This window comes from Dasypus novemcinctus, chromosome 18 (genome assembly GCF_030445035.2).
Source record: "Dasypus novemcinctus isolate mDasNov1 chromosome 18, mDasNov1.1.hap2, whole genome shotgun sequence".
Classification (NCBI taxonomy): Eukaryota; Metazoa; Chordata; class Mammalia; order Cingulata; family Dasypodidae; genus Dasypus; species Dasypus novemcinctus.
This window is the reverse complement of record NC_080690.1, coordinates 83,142,417-83,168,952: the sequence shown is the minus strand read 5'-3', so window position 1 is coordinate 83,168,952 and position 26,536 is coordinate 83,142,417. Positions and strand designations below refer to the sequence as shown.

The following is a 26,536-nucleotide window of genomic DNA, read 5'->3' as shown; positions in this document are numbered from 1 at the left end:
CTACAACAACCTGAGATTTCTCACCGGGGCTAGGAAATGTGGATGGATATGAAGAAATAAGGAAATGTACATCTGAAAAAGGCCCATACTTCTATACCTCCCACCTGCCCTTTCAGTTCTTCCCCAGGTCATTCTTCAGTTCCAAAGCCAAGGTGATTGAACAAGCGCAATGACCCTCTGACCTTCTCAGGCATTCTGAATGCCCATGTTTTAGGGACCAGTTTAATATGAGGTTCATTAACATGAGCATATTAGACAACCTTATTCCACAATATAGTATTTGACACTAAGTAATCTCTGCTGTGTGGCTCCAAAAATACTGCCTTCATTAGTAACATGACCATGGTCTCACCCCAACATTGAGTCGCCCATTTGTAGTTTATAAATCAGAACCTATATTTCAGAGGAAATATGGCTTTCTCCTCACATATGAAACCCAGTTGTGTTTCTAATCATGATATCATCTATGCATGACATGGCTTTCCCAATCAAAACACCACATGGGGAGCAGATTTAGCTCAGTGGTTGAATGCCTAACTCCCATGTATTGTTGTAGAATTTGAGAGAGGTTCAATTACTTACTTATAGAAAGGCCAGGACTCAGGAATGGTTTTGAGAAGGAAAAATGATTTATTGACAGCTGGCCAGACTTGGGAGCTTTCTGTTTCAAACCCAAGCCTCAAACAAGATTTTCCAATACCTTTATACAGGGTGGGGAGTCAAGTGGTGCTTTTATCAAGGAAACTATAAGTCTTTGCCTGAGTACCAGATAGGTTTTGAATGAATATATCACCCATATTTCAGGTGAGCTTGAATTAGCATCTTGCCCACATTCCATCTGGATGCAACCTTGAATATACATTTAGTCTTACATCCTTTCTGAACATTCAAAGCACATATCACTTAACTGGATTTCTAGAGACTAGGCACACTTGGATACAGAATTAGATGATTTTGAATTTATGCACAGGCTATATTATATTTCCCATTCGAGGCCAAGTCCAAGTTCCCAAGTTCCCTTAAGTTTCAGCATCACCACCATCAGAGTTTCCCTGGACTGACTGGTATGTATATAGTTTGCACTGCTAAATTGCCTCCTGGGACTGGAGTCTTTGCCATGGTCACCAAGGGCAGGACTGCAGCCTCTTACCATCCCATACCCACAAGTCAGGACAGACAGCTTAGGTTATCTCTGAAGAGACAAAGAGCCTCCCACCCATAGCCCACATCAGTATGAGTTCCTGGGTTTAATCCATGGTTTCCCACCACCCCCCCTCAAAAAAAAAATCCTCCACAAGCCTCATTCATTATTCCAGGAGTTCTGAAGTACGACTCTGGGTCATACAGGGTCACTGAGTGATCCTGGTGCAATAAATTGGGATGTGTATTCTTCTTAGATTATTGTTGAAATCATGTTACACCAAGGATACTGAGTAACTTGCATGAAACTCCCTCGTTAAACCATCTTACATGAAGTGGCAGTAGAAGTATTATCAAAAGATTCTAAAACCACAGTGTGCTATATTATGTTAATGTTGTGCTATGTTTCTCTATGTCTGCTTGTTTATTGTCAGGCTCATTTATTTCACTGATTTTCTCCACAGGCAGGGAGGCCATGTTAATTCTGTTACTTTTTTTTTTTTTTTTTTACCATTTTACACTAACCTGGGATAATGTTTGGCACAAGATAGAGACTTGAGAAAATATTGCATGAAGAAAAGAATGAAAGAAAACAAAACAAAATAAAATTATCTAAGACCAAAGTCTGGAAAACTATTGGGGGTTTGTTTCAGAAAATTCTGGTTTCAATCTTTGCTTTCCAGCTTTTGTTTATTAGCAATACTGCAATGCCTTTGCAGCTCAAAATGGCAGTATTCATTCCTGAATTCATTTATTCTTTTGTGCATGCATTCCTGCATTTTTTTCTTTACATATTTAGATATTATATACCTAGTATGTATTAGGCTCCATAAAAGAAAAAAGTGTGCCAATCAAGGTCAACTCAAGTCAGCTACTAAAGGATTAATTGGAAAAAGACAATGGGTAGACCTTTAATTAGATACTCCATAGCAATAATACTGTTTAGTGATTGCCTGGCATTGTATCTGAACCCAGGGCATGCTCAAGAAATAAGACCTATTTTTAAAAACATCATAAAGATATTTAGAGGTTGAGGCAGGGAGGGAAATATCAGGAAGGCATTGGGCCTCCCCAGGAGGGCAGGGGTTTGCAGGTGGAGTATGGATGAGGCTTTGGTCCTTCATTTAGGCTCTGAGCAAGGGAAAGCTGGGGTGTTGAACTGGTGTGACTGGAGCTTGGGATCTTCTGAGGTGGGAACAACCTGGGGACATAATGAGGTGGAGTGTAGCAGCTGTGCCATTGTTGTGGCAGCAGAGAGATTCAGTGAACCCATATGGAATGGCAGGACTCAGTAATAATTTTGGGAAGGGAAATTTATTAACCTCTGGTCAGGCTTGGGAATTTTTCTGTTCAAAAACCCAAGCCCTGAATAGGATTTCTGAGTTCCTTTTATACAGAGGACATAGGAGTTGGGAGTGAAATGCTGCTTTGTTTGAGTACTAGATAAACTTGAATTAACACATATTTCCCACATTCCCAATAAGCTTGAATTAACATATTTACTTTGCATTCTCCCTGAATATCTGAAGTCTATAGAACCTATATTACTTAACTGACTTTCCAGGACTGGATTGGTTGGCATGGTTATGAAAGATGGGGCTGCAGTTCTTATTGTTTGATGTACACAGCCCAGGCTATTCATGAAAAAATGTGCAGCCCTCCACACATAGCCCATATCACCATGTGCCCCTGAGATGACAGATGCTAAAGACTTCTTCACTATGCAGCTAATTTGCTGTAAAAAGTTATCTGCCTTTTAAGTGAATTACAGGAGGGAAAATATTATCTTTTATATTTACTCAGTTACTGTTTCTGAGGCTCTTTATTCTTTCCTAGAGATGCGTTACCATTTTCACTCATCCTGAGAGACTTGGTTTAGCATTTTTTAAAATATATTTTTTATTGATTTTTAAAAGACCCAGAGATCACACAAAATGTTACCTTAAAAAATATATAGGAGGTTCCCATGTGCCCCACTCCCCAAGCATGTTTTAGGGTAGGGTAGAGCTGCTAGGAATTAATTCTAAGCTTTCATGGATAAATGATTCAAGGCTAATAGTTGTGCATGCATGCCTGTGGTTTTTTTTTTTTTTTAATTTTTTCCCTTCCAGCACTTTAAAATCTGCTTTCAGCTTTCTTTGGGCCTATATTTTTTCTGATAAGATGCCAGGGGGAATTCTCACCTTTTTCACAATGTACAAAATGTTAGTGTCTTTCTCTGGCTGCCTGGGTGCCTCCCTGGATGCAGGGGTGTTGATGAGTTAAGGGCAGCTGCCATCTTGGTGAGTGTCCAGTGACCTTGTGACATGCCTGGAGCCCAGCTGTGTGCCTCAGTTTATGGGGTGTGCTGGCAGACGTTCCAGGTTCCATCTCTCTACACTGGCCCCCTTTCTGGGGTCCCATCCTGTCCATTTCAGACACTCCATTGGCCCCAAGCCATGACCTCTGCCACCTTGCCTCAGCATGACTGAGCTCACATTGCAGCTCCCTCCACTGCATTTGAGAAATTGTCCCCAACAGAGAATGGGGAGTCCATGGCTCTCAATTTGTTAGTTCCCTGCTCCTGTGAATACAAACCTGCTCAGCCTCTTCGCAACTGCCTCAAAACTGTTGCCTGAAATACTGTACTTAGTTTTATAGTTTTCTGTGGCAGGAGGATTAGTTTAGTAACCGATCCTCCATCATGTCAGAAGAAGAAATCCTATTTCATTACTATTTCTCAATGGGATGAAGAGAGAGGATTGAGGTTGGAGATTATTGTGAGGTAAACTGATTATTTGAAGAGATTTCAGCACCTGGGTAGTATCACAAGATAATAAAGTTGAAGAAGAAGGAATATTTAGGAAACAATAATCCTTGAGGAACTTTTAATGCTAGAAGCTTAAATGCAAATGATTCTGCCTTATGCTTTCACAAAAATAGGCAAAATCTCTCCTCCCCTCATTTGCAACAAAAATCCCATTGGACCTTGAGACTCCCCATCTCATCTTTCCATCAGCCACACTGATAGGTAATTTTTCTAAACTCCTCAAGGTCAAAGCCTAGTTGTAGGCCAGGTCCTCTCCATGTGAATGTGGTTCTTTCCTGAAAACATGAGAGAAGGGGAGAGGGCAGGAGGGAGGGTGAGGGGGGTAGAGAGGGAAAGGGAGAGGGACAGGAAGATGGATATGGAGAGGGAGAGAGAAAGAGGGAGACAGAGAAAGGGAGAGAGAGGGCAAGGGAAAGAGAGGGAGAGAGGGAGAGGCAGAGGGAGGGGAGGAAACCAGCAGAGAAGAGATTCTGAAAGACAACCCCCCTTCCCTCTTTCACCCCTTCAACAACAATCACTCAGGGCTGTTGGCTGGCTGGTTGCAATGCCCTCTGCAAGCCCCTGGGGACTAGTCACCTTTCTTGGTCACAGTTACTTAAATATAAAAAGGCTGTAGGGATTTTAACAATATATAGGTTTACTCATGAAAATAGTTAAAAAACACTTTGCAACATGAGTAGGTGTTAGAGACTTGCAATAATTAACAAGCTGTAGTTCAGCTTCCCTTGATATGCACCGTGAAAAGGCTAACCCCATCCCCTGTAAGCCTACATGTCCAAGGGCATGGCGCTTCCCCACAGGTTACGCATATGACGTCACATATCAGGGCACATACGTTATCCTTACCTCCTCCACAACTCCAGAAAAAAACAAATGCATTTGGGCTGCAGTTACTACTTTCACAGACTCCATGCATACCCAGGATCCCAATAGGCATCCAGTGGGTCCCACAGCAGTTCCACCACTAACCCCTCCTAAGATTACCAACCAGACTCCACAGACCTTGCTCGTAGAGCCCATTTCTTAACCTGCATAATAGAAAGCATAAAAAGGCTGCTCTTAAGGCAATTAATTATGATAAAATTTTAAAAATCTCACAGAAACCTGATAAAAATCCAGCTGACTTCATGAATAGATTAACCGAGTCTCTCCTTAAATGTACTAATTTAAATCCTGACTCAAACTCTGGTCAACTATATTTACACATCCACTTCATTACCCAATCTTATCCTGATATTAGAAAAAAACTATAAAAGTTAGAAGATGGCCCTAAAACCCTTCAGAAAAAACTAATTAAAGCTGCCGTCAAGGTCTTTAACAATAGAGAGGAGGAAGTCAATTGGAAAAGCTTAAGTGAGATCAGGCTAAAGGCTCCCTCCTTGCTGCTGCCCTCAAGAGCGGTTCTCAAAAACCCCCTCCCTCTTCCTCTCCTTTGCCACCACCTGGACCCTGTTTCAAATGTAAAAAGGGTGGGCACTGGGCATGTCCCAGCCCTAATCCAAGGCCCCCATCCTTGCCTTGCCCAGTGTGTCAGCACAAGGGTCATTGGAAGTCGGACTGTCCTGAAAACCGTTTCCAGGAAGGTTCCTCCAGCACACTCTACAGATCTGGAGCCAAAATCTTCCTTTCCAGACCTTCTCGGACTGACAAAAAATGATTGATGGGTCCCGTGTTTGGAATGGTTCCAGAGATCCATCAGTAAGTTGGAACTGAGAGTTATCATCAAGATTGGAGGTAAGTCATTCTCCTTTTTAACTGACACTTGGGCCACATATTCAGTTCTCCTAGAACATTCAGGACCTTTATCTACTTCCTCCATCTCTACTGTGGGAGCTGACATCCCTTCTCCTTTAATTACCAAATCACTCATATGCTCAATAAAAAATCATACATTTTCCCCCCAATTCCTCATAATCCATCCCTGCCCCTCCCTGCATCTAGGCTGTGATATACTGTCTAAACTTCACTCCTCCATTTCCTTTATGCTCCCATCCTCCAAAACCAGCTTCCTTCTCCTAATATCTACCACATCCCCCCCCCTCCCAAGCCCCTGCTGACATCCCCCCTATACTACAAACAGAAGTTCATCCCCAGGTCTGGAATACCAGCACCCCTTCCGTCACATCACACCATCCCCCTGCCAAAATAGTCTTAAAAAACCCTCATCTTTCACAAATATTCCTCACTATCCCCTATCCATCACTGTCTGACAAAGCTTAAATCCTACCATGAACAAACTCTGTAATGCTGGCCTTCAGTGTCCAACTACCTCACCCTTCAATACTCCAATTCTAGCAGTAAAAAAACCCCACCCAATCGAAGCTATCATCTTGTTGCAAAACCTTAGAATTATTAATGAAACCACACAGCCTACTGTTCCCCATACAGTCTTCTGTCCCACATACCCTCTCAAACTACATACTATACTGTAATTGACCTCAAAGATGCCTTTTTCACTATTCCCCTAAACAAAACTTCTCCAAACATTTTTGCCTTTATGTGGACAAATCCTGAAATCCCTCTAAATCCCCAACAATTAACATGGACAGTTCTTCCCCAGGGCTTTAGAAATAATCCCCATATCTTTAGACAGACCCTAAACCGAGATCTCTCTAATCTTCAACTCCCCTCCAGTACCCTTCTCTGATATGTCAATAACCTCCTCCTTTGTAGCCCCTCCTTACAAACCTCTATGACTGAAAATATCACTCTGCTTAACTTTGTTAGCTATAAGGAATATCGGGTTTCCCCAAACAGAGGACAATTTTTAAAATATGAAGTAACCTATCTAGAGCTCCACCTTTCCACCTCACATAAACATCTAACTGCAGACCAAATCCAGCTCATCAAAAGCTATCCTCTTGCACAGACTAAAGCAGACCTCCTTTCTTTCCTAGGGCTTGTCAGTTTTTTCCATCTCTAGATTCCAAACCTTAAACCTACATCTAAACCCCTTTACCAAGCTGCTTCTGGCAACTTATATGAGCCACTTAATCTCCCCCTATCATTCAAACCTCCCTTCAATCAGCTTAAAAAAGCTCTATTAACTGCACCTGCTCTAGCTCTCCCCAATCCCTCCAAACCTTTCTCTACATAAATGCCAAAGAAAAATATGCCCTAAAAATCTTAATGCAGCCATATGGCCCTGATAATCAAATCATTGCCTACTTCTCCAAAATGCTAAATCCCGTAACTCTAGGCTGGCCCACCTGCCTTAAAGTCCTTGCTGTGGCTTTTCTCCTAGTTCAAAAAAGTTTTAAACTATCCCCAATAAATCAACTTAATGTTTTTTCCTTGCATTCCATATCTCCTCTTTTAACTCACAAAGCTACTGCATCTATCTCCTCTACCTGTCTTCAAACTCTTCATTCAACTCTTCTACAAAATCCTGGCATCTTCTTACACTGTTGTCCTCCTCTCTGTCCTGCCACCCTCCTCCCCACTGATCCAAACCCATCCCCGGAAACACTGAACACAGATTACACTCATAATTATGGTGATGTGCTTGATCTCCTTGCTAAACCTCTTCCCAATATTTCACATACTCCTCTTCCTAATCCTACTCACACATGGTTTATTGATGGCAGCTCCACTAAACTTAACAATTCCACCCAGACCAGGTACTTTATTGTTACCTTGATTGACACCACTGAATCAGGTCCCTTCCCACCTGGAACAACCTCACAACAAGCTGAGTTACAGCCCTTACCAGAACACTAGGCAGAGGCAAAGGGCAAGCCCTAATTATCTGTACTGACTCCAAATATTCATACCACATCCTACACTCACACACCCCCATCTGGTGGAAGAGAAGGTTCCTAACTTCTAACAGATCCTCCATTGTAAATAAAGATCTCATACTACAATTATTCAATGCGGCATTGCTTCCCACCCAAGCTGCTATAATTCACTGCAAAGGGCACCAAAAATCAAATTCCTCCATATCTGTTGGCAATAACTGAGCCAGTGCTGAAGCCAAAGCACAGGCTACCCAATCCTACTTAAGTGCACACCACTATCACACCCATTCTCCCAACACTCCCATATCCTGCCCCCCCAATACACCTGAAAAAATCTCAAAACTTTCCCTTAATTAAAACACAGCAAATCAAAGAATGGTTCATAAAAGATGGAAAAATCCTTTTTACCTGAATTGCAAAAACATAACATTCTCACTTCTTTATACAATCATTACTATGGAAAACACAAACCACTCTCATTACTCCAATCTAATTCTCTACATTGGCCTGAGCTCTCAAAACTCTTAAAAATAATTACAAAATTGAATGTAACATTTAAAAGAACATCTACAAAATTTTAAAAAAAACCATTACACTGAACAAGAAAAAATTCAGGAAAGCCAGAGGAAATTTCTGGGTCCAGATTGAAAAATGTCCTGATCAAAATTATAACAAATGATTTTCAGATAAATAGATTACTGTCAATATATTTTAAATATCTATGTATTAAATAAAATTACTGCAAAAAAAAGACAATGAAAAAATAATTACAAAAAACTGTTCTCTTTGCCAACAAACTAATATTCACAGAAATTCTACTCTCTCTTTTAAAACACACCAGTATAAAAGCTCCAAACTGGAACAAAATTAACAATTAAATCTCACTCGCATGCCACCAATAAAAAAATTAAGTATCTCTTAATCCTTATAAACACCTTTTCTGAGTGGTTTGAAGCATTCCCAGTAAACTCAGAAGGGGCAGACATTGTTAATAGGATTAACAGAAATCATTCCCAGATTTGGCCTTCCCTCTTCCCTGCAGTCAGACAACAGAACAGCTTTTACTTCACAAATCACACAAAGTATCTGTAGTGCCCTAAAAATAACTATAGAAGGCAGTCATGGCTATCCTCATCCCTTTCTTATTTTTCGTCACCCTTAAAATCAATCTTTGTACCCATTATAACACCATTATTAATAGTACTGCTACCGCTTCTTTTTGGTCCTTGTCTCTTACAGCTTCTTGTCCAATTCGTACACTGAACTGTACAGTCAATATCCCAGGAATACGTAAATAGCATCTTTCTGCTGCATAAACAAAATCAACCCCTGTGGGACCTGAAACCACAGCCCACGATTCAGGATGGAAGAGAACTTATTTTCTCTGCCACTTGACAGCAGGAAGTAGCCAGACCAAACCAATTCCCCAAATCCCCTCATCCTCCCATCCTGCCCAGTACCTTATACCCCAATACCCAGGTCCCCCTCTAAATATACATATAAACAAAAAGTTAGAAATGTTAGAGGTTTGCAATAATTAACAAGCTGTACTCAGTTTCCCCTGATATGCATTGGGGAAAGGCTAACCCCATCCTCCATAAGCTTACATGTCCAAGGGCATGGCACTTCCCCACAGGTTAAATAAAGAAACCACATAGAGAAGGGAGTAAAGGAAAATGAAAGCCTGCATATCAGAGGGAGATAAAATTCCTACAAAACAAAGAAACATCTGCTCCTTCAGCATTCCAAAAAACCAAAACTCCCTAACCCACTATCTTCTAGTCACTATCTGGAAAAGTTCCACCTCAAGGGCTTCCCATTAGCCCCTGTACTTCACTGGAACCCTCAACCCCCTCCCACCAACTATCATTCCCCCGCCTACAAAAGTTCTGTATAAATTCAAGTCCCCCCTTTCCAGGAGTAGGCTGAAATCTCTCTTCAAACCCCCACCAGGCAGGTGGGGGGGCTGAAGTCTGTTCTTCAGACCCTCTCCATTAGAAAAACTTCTCAATAAATCTTTCTTTGTCTGTAGTCAGTCTCCTTGTCCCAGTAAGCACTGTATTTGCTCCAACCATATGAATAAATTTATTGTATAAATATATGGTTATATATACTGTATAAATATGTACTTACAGAACCTATATCATAAGTATTATCTGTAATATTACATAAAATAGTTGTGTGTATATGTAAATATATGAACCACATGTAAAATTATTTGTGCTATATAAAATTTTATATAAACATATTTATGTTTATTACATATATGTAAATATGTATAGTACAAATAAATGATATTTCATACCTTTAAAAAAGAGACATATAGTACTATATGTACTGCAGTATTTTGTTTTACTTGATATGCATATTTACATATACATGTAATGTGTGCATTACATACTATGTTATATACCTATACACTATATATAATTGTATAATTATGTAACTATTGACACATGCATACATTTTGCATGTAGAATATGAGTACTTAAATTTTTATAGTGCATATAATTCATATACTATTTATATACCATAAACAGAAAAACACTGTATATGTCAATCCAGGATATATCCTATATAAATATGTATTTACATATAGCAGATATAATTTATTGATATATTTTTATTATAAAGCATACATGAATTGGTATTTGGAAACAACTCACACATTTAGAAGTAATTTAAAAATAAAACATTTCTGAGTGTGGCCAAAGGGATGGGGAAACCATGAGGCACACAGGTAGGGTGATACCACCAATGTTTTCCTCCTCATGTTGGCGTGGTCATCATTTTACCAAACCCTAAAGTTATCTTTTGTACATTTTTTATACTTCACTAAAATATGATAATAAAGGGAATGCTGTCACATAAGGCAGACCCTCCCATGGTAAAATCACACCTCTTCCATTTTCAAATGTGCAAATTTCAAGCAAAATTTTTAACATAAAATACTATGCTGTTTTGCTTGTCCTCTCATAAAAATACTATTCTACTCCAGATAAAGTGCTGCAATGGTTGGTTGCTGACATATGGTGTATTCTCAGCAAGTGCTAATAGTTATTGTAACTATTTATATTGTCCTGATTATAACAATTACCAAATTGTTATTGCCATAATAGAAAAGAAGAAACTAAAGCTCAGAGAAGGCAACTAAACTAGAAAAGTCACATAACTAAAAACTCAGGACTCAGGGCATGTCCAGGTACAGCTATGGGGCAGGCAGGTGATCAGAACTTCATCTAGCAGATCCTAGAGCATTTTCAGGTTTAGTGATACCATTTTTCTCTGAGGTTTCCCAATCTACAGCAGCATAATGAAGTTGTTAATCCCACCATTTTGAATTTTATAATAAATAGGAAATTTGTACACTGTTATCCATTAACATCTGTCTGATTCATGCTGGGAAATGCTGATTTAGTAAACACTTATAGGTAAAGAAGCTGGACCTGGAGCATGAAATGTCTGGAATGGCACTGATTAGGGAGGGAGTCAGGGACAGAGTCCCAGCAAAACTCAGTACTCCTGATTCACACCCCAGGTCAGCTTACATAGTGGCACCAATATAGCATAACATCATTTTTCCTTCAATGTACTGAGAGTTCTTCCCTTAGCTTGTACTGAAATGGCCTTGAGGGCAGAAAAAATCCATGTCTTGTTCACTGCTCCATCTAGAGTATGTACATAATTTGTACCATACCGTAGGGCCTCAACAAATGTTGCTGAATGGATGAATGGAAGAACATTAACATGTAGCCACATGTTTTAATGGGGAATAGCTGTTTTGCCATTTTCTAAGATCTAGCAGCAAGAGAATCAGATCCATTTATTTCTCACTTTTTTTTTCTTTTCCACTTATGGTGTTTACATAATCAGAAATCCCAGAGATACTATTTCTTCTGGTTATTATTTTTTTTTTTGGAAACGAGTGAAGATTGTACAATCTACAGAGTCATTTGAACAATCCTTTCAATGGTTCCTTCATGGAAATGGTGAGTGTGTCTAAATACTGTTCTCTCTGGAATGGTGGAATTCCTGCACCTCAAATCCAAGTAACACTGTCTCAGGGTAAATACCCATATTGCCCTCCAACCTTGATGTCCATAAGCCTCTAGTACCACCCATCTTAGTCTACACACTCTGCCCCCTCATGTTTTCCAATTACTCTTTTCAGTCACATGGATACTCATGTTCTTCCACTACATCCTCTCTGTAGATCTCTATATTCTGAATACCAGCTATTCCTTGGATTTCCTCTTTATGCCTTCTCTGCCCATAATTGCTAGACTTCAATGTTTATTCATTCATCTTTCACCTTCCCCTTTCCTCTATCAGTTGATAATAAATCCATATATTTTTATTAATTACCGTTATACATCTCAGGAGAAATATCCTCTTACCAGAGAAGCACCCCATAGCATTCTAACAAAAGTATTTCTCTCTCTAATCCTTCACTTCATTTCTTTTCCTTTGACACATTTCATCAGCTAGCATATTGGTTTATCTTCTTTTGTCTCTCTGTATTAGAATGGCATCTCTTTGAACTCACCTCAGAGTCTGTGGGTTTTCATGACTGTGTGCCTTTTACCTGGAAGGGTATAAGCAACATAATGGATATGTCATCTGTATTACCTTAGATTTAAATCACATGTTTGACCTCTGATTTCATTTGCACTATCTGTTTTTATTTTCTGCCTGTTAAGACAAATACCATGTGCTGATAGGCTTAATCAGTGGGAATTTATTGGCTCACAGTTTTGAGGCCAGAAGTTTTAAATCAAGGCATCATCACCAAGACAATGCTTTCTCATGGAAGACTGGTGCATTCTGGGCCTGGTGACTGGCAATGCTTCTCCTTGACATTTCTGTCACATGGCAGCCTCTCCTGGCTTCGCCAGCTTCCACTGACTTGGACATTTTCTTGTAGCTTTCTCTCTATGTCTCTGAATTTCATTCTGGTTATAAAGGACTCTAGGAATAGGATTAAGGCCCTTCCTGACCCATTGGCCACACCTTAACTGAAGTAACCTCAACAAAAGGTCCTATATAAGAGGGGTTCTCACCCACAGGAATGTATTAAGATTAAGAACAGATTTTTGTGGGTTGCATGGCATTAAGCCAACTCTCGCCTGCTTCATGCAGCAGACTATGTCCTTCCTGTTCCTCTCTTTGGACCCCTCCAGTTTATTCTCTGTGGAGCTTCCCTGCAGCTTTTCAAATTCCAGGATATTGCTTTTTCATGGTTTGTCCTCCTGCTCAAGCAAAATCTTTTCCTTTCCAACCAGTGCACTTTCTGTTACAACTACTGAGCCCTGTAGTCTCCATTCCTGTCTTTCTGCAGGTTTCTCTTTGTTTACACTTGATTGAAGCTACATGTGCTAAGCACCGGAAAGACCACATTTCTTTTGTCCTTGACATGAAGTTCACCTCAAGTGTTACCAAAAATCCTATAGTCACTTCTCCAGCATTTTATTCTAATTTCTGCCATGGAATATCCACCTGCTCAAAAGGACATTGCTGTGAGAATCAGGAAGAACCTCAATATCTCCAGCTTTTGCTTCTATCTCCCTTAGGTGCATATGCATCTCTCTTTCAGCCAAAACAAATGAGAAAAAGATTTTATCCAGATTATCCCACATGAGGACTGTCTCCTGCCCTTGCTTAAGGAAACTTTGAACTCATTTACCCACATTAGCAGGGGGAGCTGGAGGAAACAAAGCCTAGGAATGTGACTGAGTCCTTTGAAAGGTCTTACCTGCCATTCATAGAGGATCCAGATGATAGCTTTTGAGCAGGAGAGAGGAATGGCTGCCTGTGGCCAAGGACTGCAGGGAGGGAGGTGGCTGTGGATATTTAAGGGCACCCTGAAGGATCCCTGTGGTGATGGGGCTGTTCTGTAGTTAAACTGTGATGGTGGGTTCCTGAATCTGCATATGTGAAAAAATTACACGAAAGTAAATATATACACATGAAGAAATCTGGGGTAGTCTGAATGAGATCAGGTGATGGTATCAATGCCAAGTTCCTAGATATGATAATAGACTATAGTTTTACAAGATGTTACCACTGGGAAAAGTCATGTAAAGGGTACCCAGATCTTTCTCTAGTCTTTCTTTCTTTCTTTCTTTAAAGATTTATTTATTTATTTTACCCCTTCCTCTTCCCCTCCCCCTCCCCTGCTGTTTTTTTCTGTCTGTGTCCACTTGCTGTGTGATCTTCTGTTTCTATTTCTTTTTGTCTGCTCTTTTTCACTTTTTCTCCTCTAGGATTCACCAGGTGAACCTGGGGACTTCTGATGGGAAGAGAGGGTCCCTGTCAGCTGCTCCACCTCTTCTCCTGGTTTCTACTTCTCTTCACCTTGACTCTCCCTTTGTCTCTCTTTTGTTGTGTCATCATCTCGCTGTGTGACTCACTTGTGCAGTCACTGGCTGCTGCACAGGCACTGGCTCACTACCTGGGCAATGGCTTGCTATGCTGGCACTCTTTATCCTTTTCTTTTTCCCCAGGAGGGCCCAGGGATTGAGTGCAGAGCCTCCCATATGGTAGGCAGAAGCCCCATCACTTGAACCACATCTGCTTCCCTCTCTAGTCTTTTTGTTACAACTGCATGTGAACCTATTTATCTCAAAGAAAAAGACTTAAATATTTTTAATCTAAACTATGATGACAAGAAACAAATGCACTATGCTTTTTGTAACTGTCAATACTTCTGTTGACCCAGCAGTTGCAGTAAAATCAATTGTTAGCTTTCTCTGCCCAGACTCTCATCTTTTCAAGCATTTCAGATGATAATGTATGGCATTTTAATGGAAAGCATAAAATATAATTATGATGGTCAGATTATTGTGTCAACTGAGCCATGTAATTGTGTGAAATTGGTTAGTCAAGCAAGCATGAGGCTAATTGTAATACAAAGGCATTTATGAACTTTAGTCACCATTGACTTTACTACAGTGGTAAATCATAGATAGCTGATTACAGTTACATCAATGCAGGACATTGCCATTAGCAATGAATGATGCTTAACCCAATCAGCTGAATGCCTTAAAAGGGGAAATGATTCTAGCATTGAGAGAGAATATCCCAGCTCTTCTTTGGAGAGCCAAATTCTCCTGGTACTTGAAATATCATTGGACTTTCATTGGAGTCCCTGGTGGCAGCTGGAACCTGGACTTGTGCATCCCCATGGCTTTGTGAAAGACTCTTCTAAAATCATGCACTACTGACAGATATCTCCTGTTGGTTCTCTTTCCCTAGAGAACTTTGACTAATACAGTAGTCAGCTGTAGAGACAATGGCTTAATGATCCCTCTGCTAAAGACTCATGGCCCAGCTTCAATGCTTTTCAATTAATTATCAACTAGGTTTTTCTAATCATCCTATTTATCCCCTGCCTTAGTACCCTGTACTATTTTCAAGCAAAATTAAGCTATCAACACTGAAACAGTATGTGATAAACATTTGCAAAGGTACTATACCTCACTCAAAATAAGACAAGTGTGAATTTAAACTCTAATGCCATTTCTTATCAAATGTGTTGACCAGTGTACTAGTTTCTTATTGCTGCTCAAATCAAGAAACAAATACAATTTACAATAGTAATTTAAAAAATCAAATACCTAGGAATAAATTTAACTAAAGATGTAAAAGACTTATACACAGAAAACTACCCAACACTGTTCAAGGAAATCAAAGAAGACCTAAATAAATGGAAGAATATTCCCTGTTCATAGATAAGAAGACTAAATATTATTAAGATGTCTATCCTACTAAAACTGATCTACAGATTCAATGCAATTCCAATAATAATCAACACAGCATTCTTTAATGATCTAGAGAAACTAACGATAACATTTACTTGGAAAGGAAAGAGACCCCAAATAGCCAAAGACATATTGAAAAAGAAAAATGAAATTGAAGGAATCAAACTACCTGACTTTAAAACATACTATAAAGTGACAATAGTGAAAACAGCATGGTATGGTACAAGGATAGACACAATGACCAATGGAACTGAACTGAGAATTCTGAAATAGATCCCCATATATTCAGCCATATGGTATTGCACAAGGCCACCAAACCCTCTCAACTGGGAGAGAATGGCCTCTTCAACAAACCATGCCTGGAGAACTGGATATCCATAAGTAAAAGAATGAAAGAGGATTACCAATTCACACCTTATACAAAAATCAACTCAAAATGGATCAAAGACCTAAACATAAGAGCCAAGACAGTAAAGACCTTGGAAAGCAAAGAAGGGAAGCATCTACAGGACCTTGTAATAGGAAATGGCTTCATGAACTTCACACCAAAAGCACGAGCAGCAAAAGAACAAATAGATAAATGGGACTTCCTCAAAATTAAGGCCTTTTGCACCTCAAAGGAGTTTGCCAAGAAAGTGAAAAGAGAGCCTACACAATGGGAGAAAATATTTGGTAACCATATATCTGATAGGAGACTTATATCCTGCATATATAAAGAACTCCCATATCTCAAAAATAAAAAGACAAACAACCCACATAAAAAAATGGCAAAATGATTTGAACAGACGCTTCTCCAAAGAAGATATACAAATGGTTAAAAAACACATGAAAAAATGGTCAACATCACTAGCTACTAGGGAAATGCAAATCAAAACTACAGTGAGATGCCATCTTACTCCCATAAAACTGGCTGCTATAAAAAAATCAGAAGACTACAAGTGCTGGAGAGGAGTGGAGGAATGGGAGCACTCATCCACTGCTGGTGGAAATGCAGAAGGATCCAGCTGTTTTGGAGGACAGTTTGGTGATTTCTCCAGAAACTAGCTATAAATTTGCCATATGACCCAGAAATTCCACTCCTGGGTATATACCCAGAAGAACTGAAAACAAAGACACAAACCGATATATGCACAACAATGTTCGTAGCAGCACTATTCACTATTGTCAAAGTTGGAATCAACCCAAATGCCCATCAACAGATGAATGGATAAATAACATGCAGTATATACATACAATGGAATACTACTCAGCTGTAAGAACAAATATAGTACGAACTCATGTGATAACATGGATGAACCTTGAGAACCTTATGTTGAGTGAAACAACACTGGCATTGAAGGACAAATACTATGTAACCTCTCTGATATGAAATAAGTAAACCAAGCTGTCTAAGAGAGGTAGACAATGGATGATAGGCTTAAAGGAAGTTGAGGGTAGAGGAAGGTTGCTAGCTGACGTGTACGTAGATGAAATATATGATAAACTGGAGGTAAGTATTTGCACAGGGAAGGGAAAAATGGGGACATAGGGATACCTTTGGGTGGGACTTTGTGGGCTTGTGGGGGGCTAAAGAAGGAACAATGGGTCAGATGGCCCAAGAAATTGGGGAAATGTGGGGGGAACATTTGAACATAGGAGATTGTCAGGTATGTGGTTGAAATTATAATGTAGACAAAGTTTTTAGAAAATATAATATGGAATGTTACGTGTTTAAGAAGCTTTAGGGTGGGGGCATCTGACATAGGGCAAGCTTCTAGGGAGTGTGTAAATGCTCATTTTGTCATAGTGGGTTATATCATTGGGTGAAGACCCATACAATGAGAGTGAAGGTATATTCACATCCTGAGGAGTCCTGATGTTCTCAGAGGGAAATGTATCTCTTGAGAAAAGAGTTTTCTCCCAATGGGTTAGGGTAGTTGAGTATGTCAAGCCCTCAACATTGTTGCAAGTATATGTGAATATGTCCCTTGAAGTAATGAAGATTGATTGTCACTGTGGGCCCTGAGTGGAGGGAGAGAGAGGTATTAAATAGACGGAATAAGTGTAACCTTGGGAAAATGTAAGTGTTCCATAATATCATGCAATGATGGATACAGGACATGTTAAATTACAACAAAAATGTATAAAAGCCTATGGGATAAAATGTAAACCATAATGTAAAACATAAGATAACTAAAAATTTAGAAAATTGTATAGTCTAAAACATAAACCATAATGTAAAACCAAATGGAATCATGATTGAAAGCTATTGTTTCAATATCTCTACATCAGCTTCAGGAAATATAATATGAACATGTAAAAAGATCATTGCTGGGGAAGGGACAAAGGGTTTGATGTTGGATACATGGGAGCACTGTATATTGTATATGTGCATTACTGTGATCTAAAACTTATGTGAAGGCAAACTTAATAATTAGAAAAAAAAGAAAGGATGTAGACACTGAGGAAGAAATGAAAGAAATTGCTTTGCCACTGTGCATATAGGACAACACCTATAGCAGTGATGAAAGGCAAAATGTCAAAAACAAAGCTTTTTCATTTTTTTCATTTTTTGATACCCCAATTTGTTTTTCCTTTATTAAATTTTTCTAAATTAGTATGTATTCTATATCTAACCTTTAAATCTATCACTATATTCCATTTTACTACTAATGTAACCTGACAATATATTAGGCTTCCTTTTTAAAGAAGTTCTGAACTACAGAGAGGTTCAACAATGGCAGGGGAGGAACACTGGTTTGGGGTGTTACTGATAGGGGGCACATGGTAGGGAGGGAGTTCTCCAGGGCATGTATATAGGGTATGTAAAAATGTTTGGATATTTTCACATTCATTACAGTTAAAAACAACAACAGAGGGAGTGCTGAGTTCCTAACTAGGGGAGCTCTATCACATTCCCCAATGGGAGAACAACAATCCCCCAAGTGCAATGGCTAAGACCAATAAAGATGGATGGCACAACAATGAGTCCTTGATACTGATGGCTACGATTATGAGCCTGTGTGCCTGAAATATGAACTAGGCCTAGAGCTGCAGGGTGCGTAAGAGCTAACTCCTGAGAGCATCCATGTTGTTCAAATGTGACAACTCTGTATGCCAAACTCAGCATGTAAATGCATTACTTTCTGCCCAGTGTGGGACATGACTCCCAGGGATGAGCCTCCCTGTTGCTGAGTGATTACAACCAAGCACCAGCTGATGATGTGACTAGAAAAAGACCTTGAAAGAAAGGGTCAACTCAGACCAGAAGAATAACTAAGCCTACATGTAATATCAGGTTTAAAAAACTGCTTTTTGACTTTAGAAAAAGGGGGAAAATGGAAAGGACAAATGAGTTTATATGGCTATGAGCCTCCAAAAGGGAGTTGGGAGGTCATCAGAGGGGTGATGTTTACGCATGCCTCAGCAGGGTACCAGAAGCAGTCAAAGTAGATAGAAACCCAGGTACTGGTTCTTCTGAGGGCTACAGAGACCCACAGGTTCTATGGTCATGGCAGATGACTCTGGAGTTCAGTGCCATGTCAGTTGACCCTACTTTGGAGTTTGTGTTCCAGAATGTGATGGAATTGGACTCAGATATGGCCTTTCTACACCTGACTCTTCTGTTACTTTTACCAGACCTGTGGTTCATGCTGGGGTTTGTGTATGCTCAGAAGACCTGAATCTCTGGACTGTCCATGTGACAACCTGGCCCTGAACCTCAGCAGACTTGCAACTCCTACCCTCTGGTTTATTGGACTTACCCTGACAAGCTAACAGGGAGGTGAAGAAGGTCAACCACCACACCAGAGAGCCAAGAATGCCTACAAATGCAAGTAAGAGAATTGCATCTATCATCCATGTGGAATCTAAGCCCCCTATTGATGTAGAGGGAGACTGGACATAACCATCCAGGAGTCCACAGGATGGAGGAATAGAGTAGGGATTAGAGTGGACATACTGGTGTTCTGCTGTGGAACTATTGTGATTATTAATGGAAGAAATTGTAGCATTGATGTGGAGAAAATGGCCACGGTCACTGCTGATGTTAGAGAGAGGGAAGAAGAGTAATGATGTGGGGGCATTTCTGGATTTGGAGTTATCTGGATGGTGCCGCAGGGATGGGTGCTGGACACTGTGTGTCCTGCCATGGCCCATGGGTGGAATGGGGGAGAGTGTAGACTACAATGTAGACCACTGTCCATGTGGAGCAGCAGAGCTCCAAAATATATTCACCAGGTGCAGTGAATGTGCCACAATGCTGGAAGAGGTTGTTGATGTGGGAAAAGTGGTATGAGGGGGGTGGGGGGTATATGGGGACCTCATGTTTTTGAAGTGTAATATTTAAAAGAAAATAAAGAAGAAGAAAAAAGTGACCACAGACTTAGTGGTTTACAACAAAACAATTTTTTTTTTATCTTGTATATTTGGAGAGCAGAAGTCTAAAATGAATCTTTTGGGCAAAAATCAAGGTGTCTATAGCAGAGCTGCATTCATCTCTGGAGGCTCTAGGGGACAATCTGTTTCTTGGCTTTTTGAGTTTTAAAAGGCAGCCAGTGTTTCTTGGCCCACGGTGTTATCATTCCAAACTACTTTCACCATCACATTGTCTTCTCTGACTCTGACACCTGTCTCCCTATTACAAGGACCCTTTTGATCACACTTGACCCAAGTATAATCAAGATCTTCTCAAGATCCTTAAGTTAATCACAAGATAACATAGTCATATTTCCAGGGATTTTAATGGGGATCTTCTGTCTATGTCAGCAAATATTCAAAACTTTTGAAATGCCTTAGTCATGTGACTGTTGGTAGACAGGCATGGCCATTTGTTCCTGGTGGGAACGGAAACTGGTCCAAGCTTAGAAAGGCTTACTTTGCAAAATCTAACAAAATTATATGTGCATTTTCCATTTGATGCAGGATTTTTATTTCTTTACATGAAAGAATACATTAGCAAAAGTGCAAAAAGGAGGGATGTACCAGGCTGTTCAAATCAGCCTTATTTATAAGAGAGAGAGAGAGAAGAAAAAAACTAGAGCAAAAATACCCACCAACAATATAACAGAATCCTAATTAATGTATAACAGGACTCCTGCTATCCTTTCACAGAGTGGGCTCTACAATCCATTATTAGGTTAGAACAATTAAGATTTGGGGAAAAGTGTATAAAATATGCTAGCACTTTCCTAAGATTGGCGGACAATGACCTGAAAGCACACAAGGAGAGGTTTCACACACCTGGAGCTGGGGTATTGGAAAGGGAGTGGATATTTAGCAAGAAATGATGCAAATAATATCTTCCTGATCAAGATCATGGACTGCCATAGAGATTGTATTAAAGAGCATGGACTTCAACCTGTATTTCTATTAAAAATAATTGTTTCTGAAGGATACCCTGGGTTTATGCACATGGATTTCTATAAAAGATACTTTTAAAGGGTTGTAATGCCCAAAATAATTGTCAGATTACTCAGTTGGCTCACATTTTAGGAGACTCCCTTGCAGACCCATGGAGTAACCATATTCATCACTACAAGCATTTTTCCTTTAGCAGCACGATATGCCCCAATTGGCCATGATCTTGCATGTTTCTACATACCATGTTATTTTCTAATGGTTTCTACTCATTGTGTTCAAATTTTGATTATATAAACTATTACTAGGTGTTTCTCAGAGGAGAAATGCCAAAAATTCTTAAAGTCCCAATTTGCTTCTTGGTTAAAGAGAAGTTGTGAGTGTATTAATTGAGAGAGTGCCTAGAACTTGTCAGTACTCAAAAATTTTGGTGTATTTATTGCAAGGTAAGAAATAGCTTTCATTGTGATTTTTGGAATGCTGATTTCAAGGTCTTGCTTGGAGTTTATGATCTACACTATGTCCAGAAGGTCATTTCATCATGTGAACCTTAATGCCATCATCTCAGCAACTAGAGGTCCTACTTAATAAGACCAACCTGATACTTGCAAACAACACTAAACAGCAAAAATTACTCAAGCAAAAGAGAATTATGAAAATGCTATGCTTTATCCGTGAATCCATAGAAAAATTCACCTAGACCACACTAAGGAACAGATGGAACCCTGGAGACAACCAGAACATCCTGCAATTCTGTTTGAGAATGTTTGTTTTTCTTCTCAGCATAGGTTTCTATTATTTGTGTCAATATGACCTGAAAAAGAGCTCACCATTCCTGAATTTGGGGACCTATATGTTATTGTTGAGACAGAAAGCGGAAGAAATTTTTCTCCTGATGTCCAGGGAAGAGGCACTGGTCAGCATGGGTCACAAGCCCCAGTCTGAACACATCAACATTATTCTGGTAAAGGGATAACTTAGGATATAACTTCTTACACTACAGTCCTTTAAATACAGTAAATGTGTGAGGAAAAAGTTCATAAAATGTGCTGTTTCAAAGGTATAGGGTGGGTGAATGCGGTCACCAGTCGGGCTGAAGTGTGGTTTGCTGGCCTGGCGGGGGAGCAGCCGCGGTAGGCCAAGCCGCTGCCCCCATAATAGGGTGGCTGGTCGGACTCACCGCCACCCCTGAAGGGAGCTCGGCATGGGCGCAGAGTGCCCTCGGGTCTCCCCTTCTAGGCAGCCATGCTTCCGCGGCCGCCCCTCCTCCCGGATGGCGCCACCCGATGCCTGTGGGGCAGCACCCTTCTTCTTCTTTCTCCCTGCGCAGGCGCAGGGCGGAAAATTCCAGTCTGCCCTTTTCCCCTCCCCCGACAGCAGCAACAGCCAGGTGTGGGCGGAAAAATCCAGCCCGCCCTTTTCCCCTCCCCCAACAGCAGCAACAGCCAGGTGTGGGCGGAAAAATCCAGCCCGCCCTTTTCCCTTCCCCCGACAGCTGCAACAGCCAGGCGTGGGCGGGAAACTCAAGTCTGCCCTCCACCCCAGCAACAGCAGCCACCAATCCCTAAACCCTGCCCCTTCCCCCAGCAACAGCGACAGCCAATCCCTAACCACCACCCCTCCCCCGTCCAGTACCGCCCACTGACCTTTCACCGGCAACCAATCAGAACAGGGCGTGGCTTCGACCAATCAGCCTTCCCCAGCCCCTATAAAACTGTTGCCTCTCCCTCAGTAAAGTTGGACTTGTGTGTTTACCTTGTCTCCGCGGTAGTTCTTCTGCCGTGCGCCCTCCAGTCGTGAGAGCCCCCGACAAGGGCCTGGCCTCCCTTGTCCCCAGTTCGTCGCCTACTTCTCCGGGCGACCCCTTCGTCGCCTGCTTCGCCGGGCGACCCCGTCAGCCGAACCGCGCAACCCCTTGTGAGACCGATCCCTCGTCCAGAGCTGGACCGACCCCTCGTCCGCAGCCAGACCCCACCTCTACCGACCGAGCAAGCCGCCGCAGGTGAAGAACAGGAAGATCTGTGTCTGCTATACTTAATCACATTTTCTTTTGGTTTTGGGGGAAATAAATGATATTCATAATGGAAAGAACAAAAACTTTCATTCCATAAAATACTGAGTCCATAACACACTAACCCTTTAATTTGCCATCTCAATTTCTTTTAAATTCCAAATTTCATTTCTCTCGTATGTGAAATTGGTCTTAAAATATTTTGTCATATACAGCAACTAGTGTTTTGCCATCAATCGGGTAAATGCAGAGTACTGTTTCTCATGAAAATTGGGACATGGAAAAGAATGTCCACTACTTCACTCATTTAATCCTCAAATATGGCATGTGTACAATTGGCCAGATTATTAATGGCAATCAGCAAACAAGTGTGACACAAATGCCACCTTTTCTTCCTACTTCTCTGGCAGTGACATATGGATCATGGTTTGACCATATTCATGACTGGCTGACAATGAGGGGAAAAGATAATTTTCTGATAGTGGCTTATGAGGACTTGCATCAGGTGACCATTCTTTGAAAAATTTCATTCCCTTTCCCATTTCATAGTGTCTTACTTACCTCCATTTTTAATGTTTCTATTTTATCCTTTCAGTTAGATATTATCCCAGTGAGATCAAGTTGAGTTACTGTCCACCTTTTTTTCATTGTCCTACATATGCAGTACATATGTTCTTTCTTTAAATTTCTTATTCATTTCTTCTTAAAACATCTAAGACATGCACTGAGGAATTCCTTGATGGCATATACACATGCTGAAAATGTCATCAACATTTCTGTGACCAAAGATCTGATGCAATCTTGAAACAAGGTACAATGTCAGGATGGAAAGATGGGACTTGGCAAGGTCAAGATTGGTACAAGAAATATTTAGATAATCCCAGATTAAGAGGATGTAAGCATGATTCTAGCATGCATGAATATGTAAATATTCAAGTATATTCATATGAAGAGGTGGCTTTTATCAAAAAGGGTGACTCAAGTGGTGCTTAACAACTCTTTTGAGTTGGTACACTTCAGTTTTCCTCTGAAAACCAGACACTACCCAAGAATATGAAAAATTGGAGTTTTATGGAGTGACAGGATGAGAAAAGTACACACACTGGTGGCTTGGTGCAGAATTATAAATATTGATTTGGATGTCTTTCAACATTTATTGTCTCCTTTTCACCTCTCCATCACCCTCAAATGTCTTTGGTGTTCCTTTTACTCCAACTTAGCCTTATCCCATTTTGATCAGTTTTCAGCTGTGCACAACCTAGTCATACTCTTCCCACTTGTCATTTTTTTCTCTTTCTGGTACTACTTCCCCTGTGCCTCTGCTTATTTTTCAGTTCTTATTCTCTTGAATTTTACTTCCAAGTTCTGATTCTTGTGTTTCCTAATCTAGGACAGAAGAGGCACTCTAGAGCTGATCAGCCAGTTCTTGGGCTGCAAGCTAACCCCAGAAGAACTGAACTCAGTCCTAAAGAACATATCCTTCCAAGTCATGAAGGATAACAAAATGAGTAATTACTCTCAATTACCAGATACCATAACGGATCACAGAAAAGCACAATTGACACGAAAATGTGAGAAATTTTTCTTGAATTTAGAACAGGAAATGAATTTGCAATGAATTCCCCTGCTTTTTAAAAGAGGCTTTAGTGAGCTATATTCATACTCCATACAATTCCTTCAAACTGTATAATCAAGGGTTCTTGGTATAATCACAAAATTGTGCATTCATTATCACAGTGCATTTTAGGACATTGTCATCACTCCAAAAAGAAAACAACCCTAACCCTTACTAATCTTCTTTTATTGAGGCATTAGAACATAGAAAAAGGGTAGTATTTGAATACTGAAATCAGCATGAGCCACCTGAAATCTAAAAATTTAAGGAATGTTTAGTTGTGTGGAAAGGTGTGAGGGAAATTGAATGCTAACATGAATGATGTGTAATAAGAACATTGATCTGAGAGTGTGCTATGGGGCACTGAGATGATTGAAAGCAACAGAGTTAGGAATAAAGTCATTTTTAGCTGAGTGGCTTATAAGGAGAAGGATGAGATCATTGAAAGATATAAGTTCAAAGAGCAGCAAACCAGACTCATTATATGGCAATTGAAATCAATAAGCTTTCTCTGATAATTGTTACAGAATTTCAGTGTGCTTGAGTTAGAAACTTCATGGAATAAGGGATTGACCTGATGATGGTTGAAAGCTAGATTAAAGAGATTGTCTTGGTGGTGTAGTTGGTTGCTGTGAGATTTAAAATTGAGAGTGAGGGAAATGGATGTTGCTCAACCAAATTGGCTCCCGTCTACCATATGCGAGGTCCAGGGTTTGATGCCCAGGGCCTCCTGGTGAGGGCACACTGTCCCACAGATCCAGCAGTCCCATGCAGGAATTGGGTCCCATGCAGAACTGTGCTGCCTGGGAATGCCACCGTACACAGGCAAAGCCACCCTGCAGGAGTGCCAGTTGACAAGGAGAGGTGGCTCAGCAAGATGACACAAGGAGAGACACAGAGGAGAGTAAACAAGAAAACATAGCAAAAGAACAGGGCTGAGGTGGCACAAGAGAGTAATCAACTCTCTCCCACTCTCAAAGATCCCAGGATCAGTACCCAGAGCCACCTAATGAGAATGCAAACAGACACAGAAGAACACACAGTGAATGGACACAAAGAGCAGACAATGGGGGGAACGGGGCAGGAGGTTGAGAAACAGAAATACATAAATCATAAAAAAAAAGTGAGAGTGAAAAACAATGGCCTGGAATCATATGTGAGTAGCAAGAACACACTTTCCACCTAGATGGTCAGGCCTGAGTATGGTTTGGGAGGGAAAACAGGTGTTATCTTACAGAGGTGTGAATATTAATGAGGTGTACATGTAAAATCCTAAAACAGTGCCTGGCCTATAAGAGTTACTTAACGTAAGTCAGGTATTGTTTTTGTTGTTATTGCCTTATCACTTTTAAATCCTCACAATATTACTATGAGGCAAGCATAGGGAAAATCCTATTTAACATTTGGCAAACTTGAGGCCCAAATAGATTATACAGCCAGACATCTGGGGCTAGAAACGATGGCTGGCTGACTCCAGACAGGAATTTCTTAGCCACTCTGTTGTAATACCTGCAATTCCAGGTCAGTGTTCAGGACAGAAGGCAAGCAGGGACAGATACAGGTGGTGGAATGTGGTCTTGAGATCCTATTTTTAAATGTGATGTAGACTCATTTTTTATATTTAACAGGAATTACTGGAGACTGGAGAAATCACTTCACAGTGGCACAGAGTGAAACTTGGTAAAGTATATGAAGAGAAGATGGTAGGGCTTCCACGAGAGGCTTTCCCGTGGGAATGAGGAGCTCATGTTTCTGAATCTGACTTGACTACTGACCTCCTTCCTGTCCTGTGCACAGGCAGGTCAGCTGAAGCACAACCTCAATCAGTATTCAGGATGCTTTAATCATATAATGCAATTATGCACTTGAAAAAACCAAGCGCCTCACTAATTGTGTGGCATACACGTTTCAGAAACTTACATAATATTTCAGACATAGAGAAAAATAAAGAAAATAATATTTTAAAACATGCATACATTTTACCCGGTTAACAAATAAAAGGAAATACTTTCCAATATTTGTTACTTGTGTATTAAAGTAAGAAAACAAACCTTGTGTACAACAGTACTATGTTTTCTGTAACCATCACCAATCCCATTTCTTTTTGTCATTTCCCCATGATTA

General features: G+C 40.4%; 1 protein-coding gene across 1 annotated transcript; it reads left to right on the top strand.

Annotated features, from left to right (window-relative positions):
• Window positions 1–29: 29 nt before the first annotated feature.
• LOC101419759 (sulfotransferase 2A1-like) lies at window positions 30–26,463 on the top strand (the record flags this gene model as incomplete). The annotated part of the gene is made up of 5 exons (XM_058279188.2): window positions 30–156; window positions 11,550–11,678; window positions 23,208–23,302; window positions 24,188–24,366; window positions 26,039–26,463. Coding segments are annotated over 5 exons (588 nt in total), but the record flags the coding sequence as incomplete, so codon positions are not given.
• Between the last annotated feature and the right edge of the window lie 73 nt (window positions 26,464–26,536).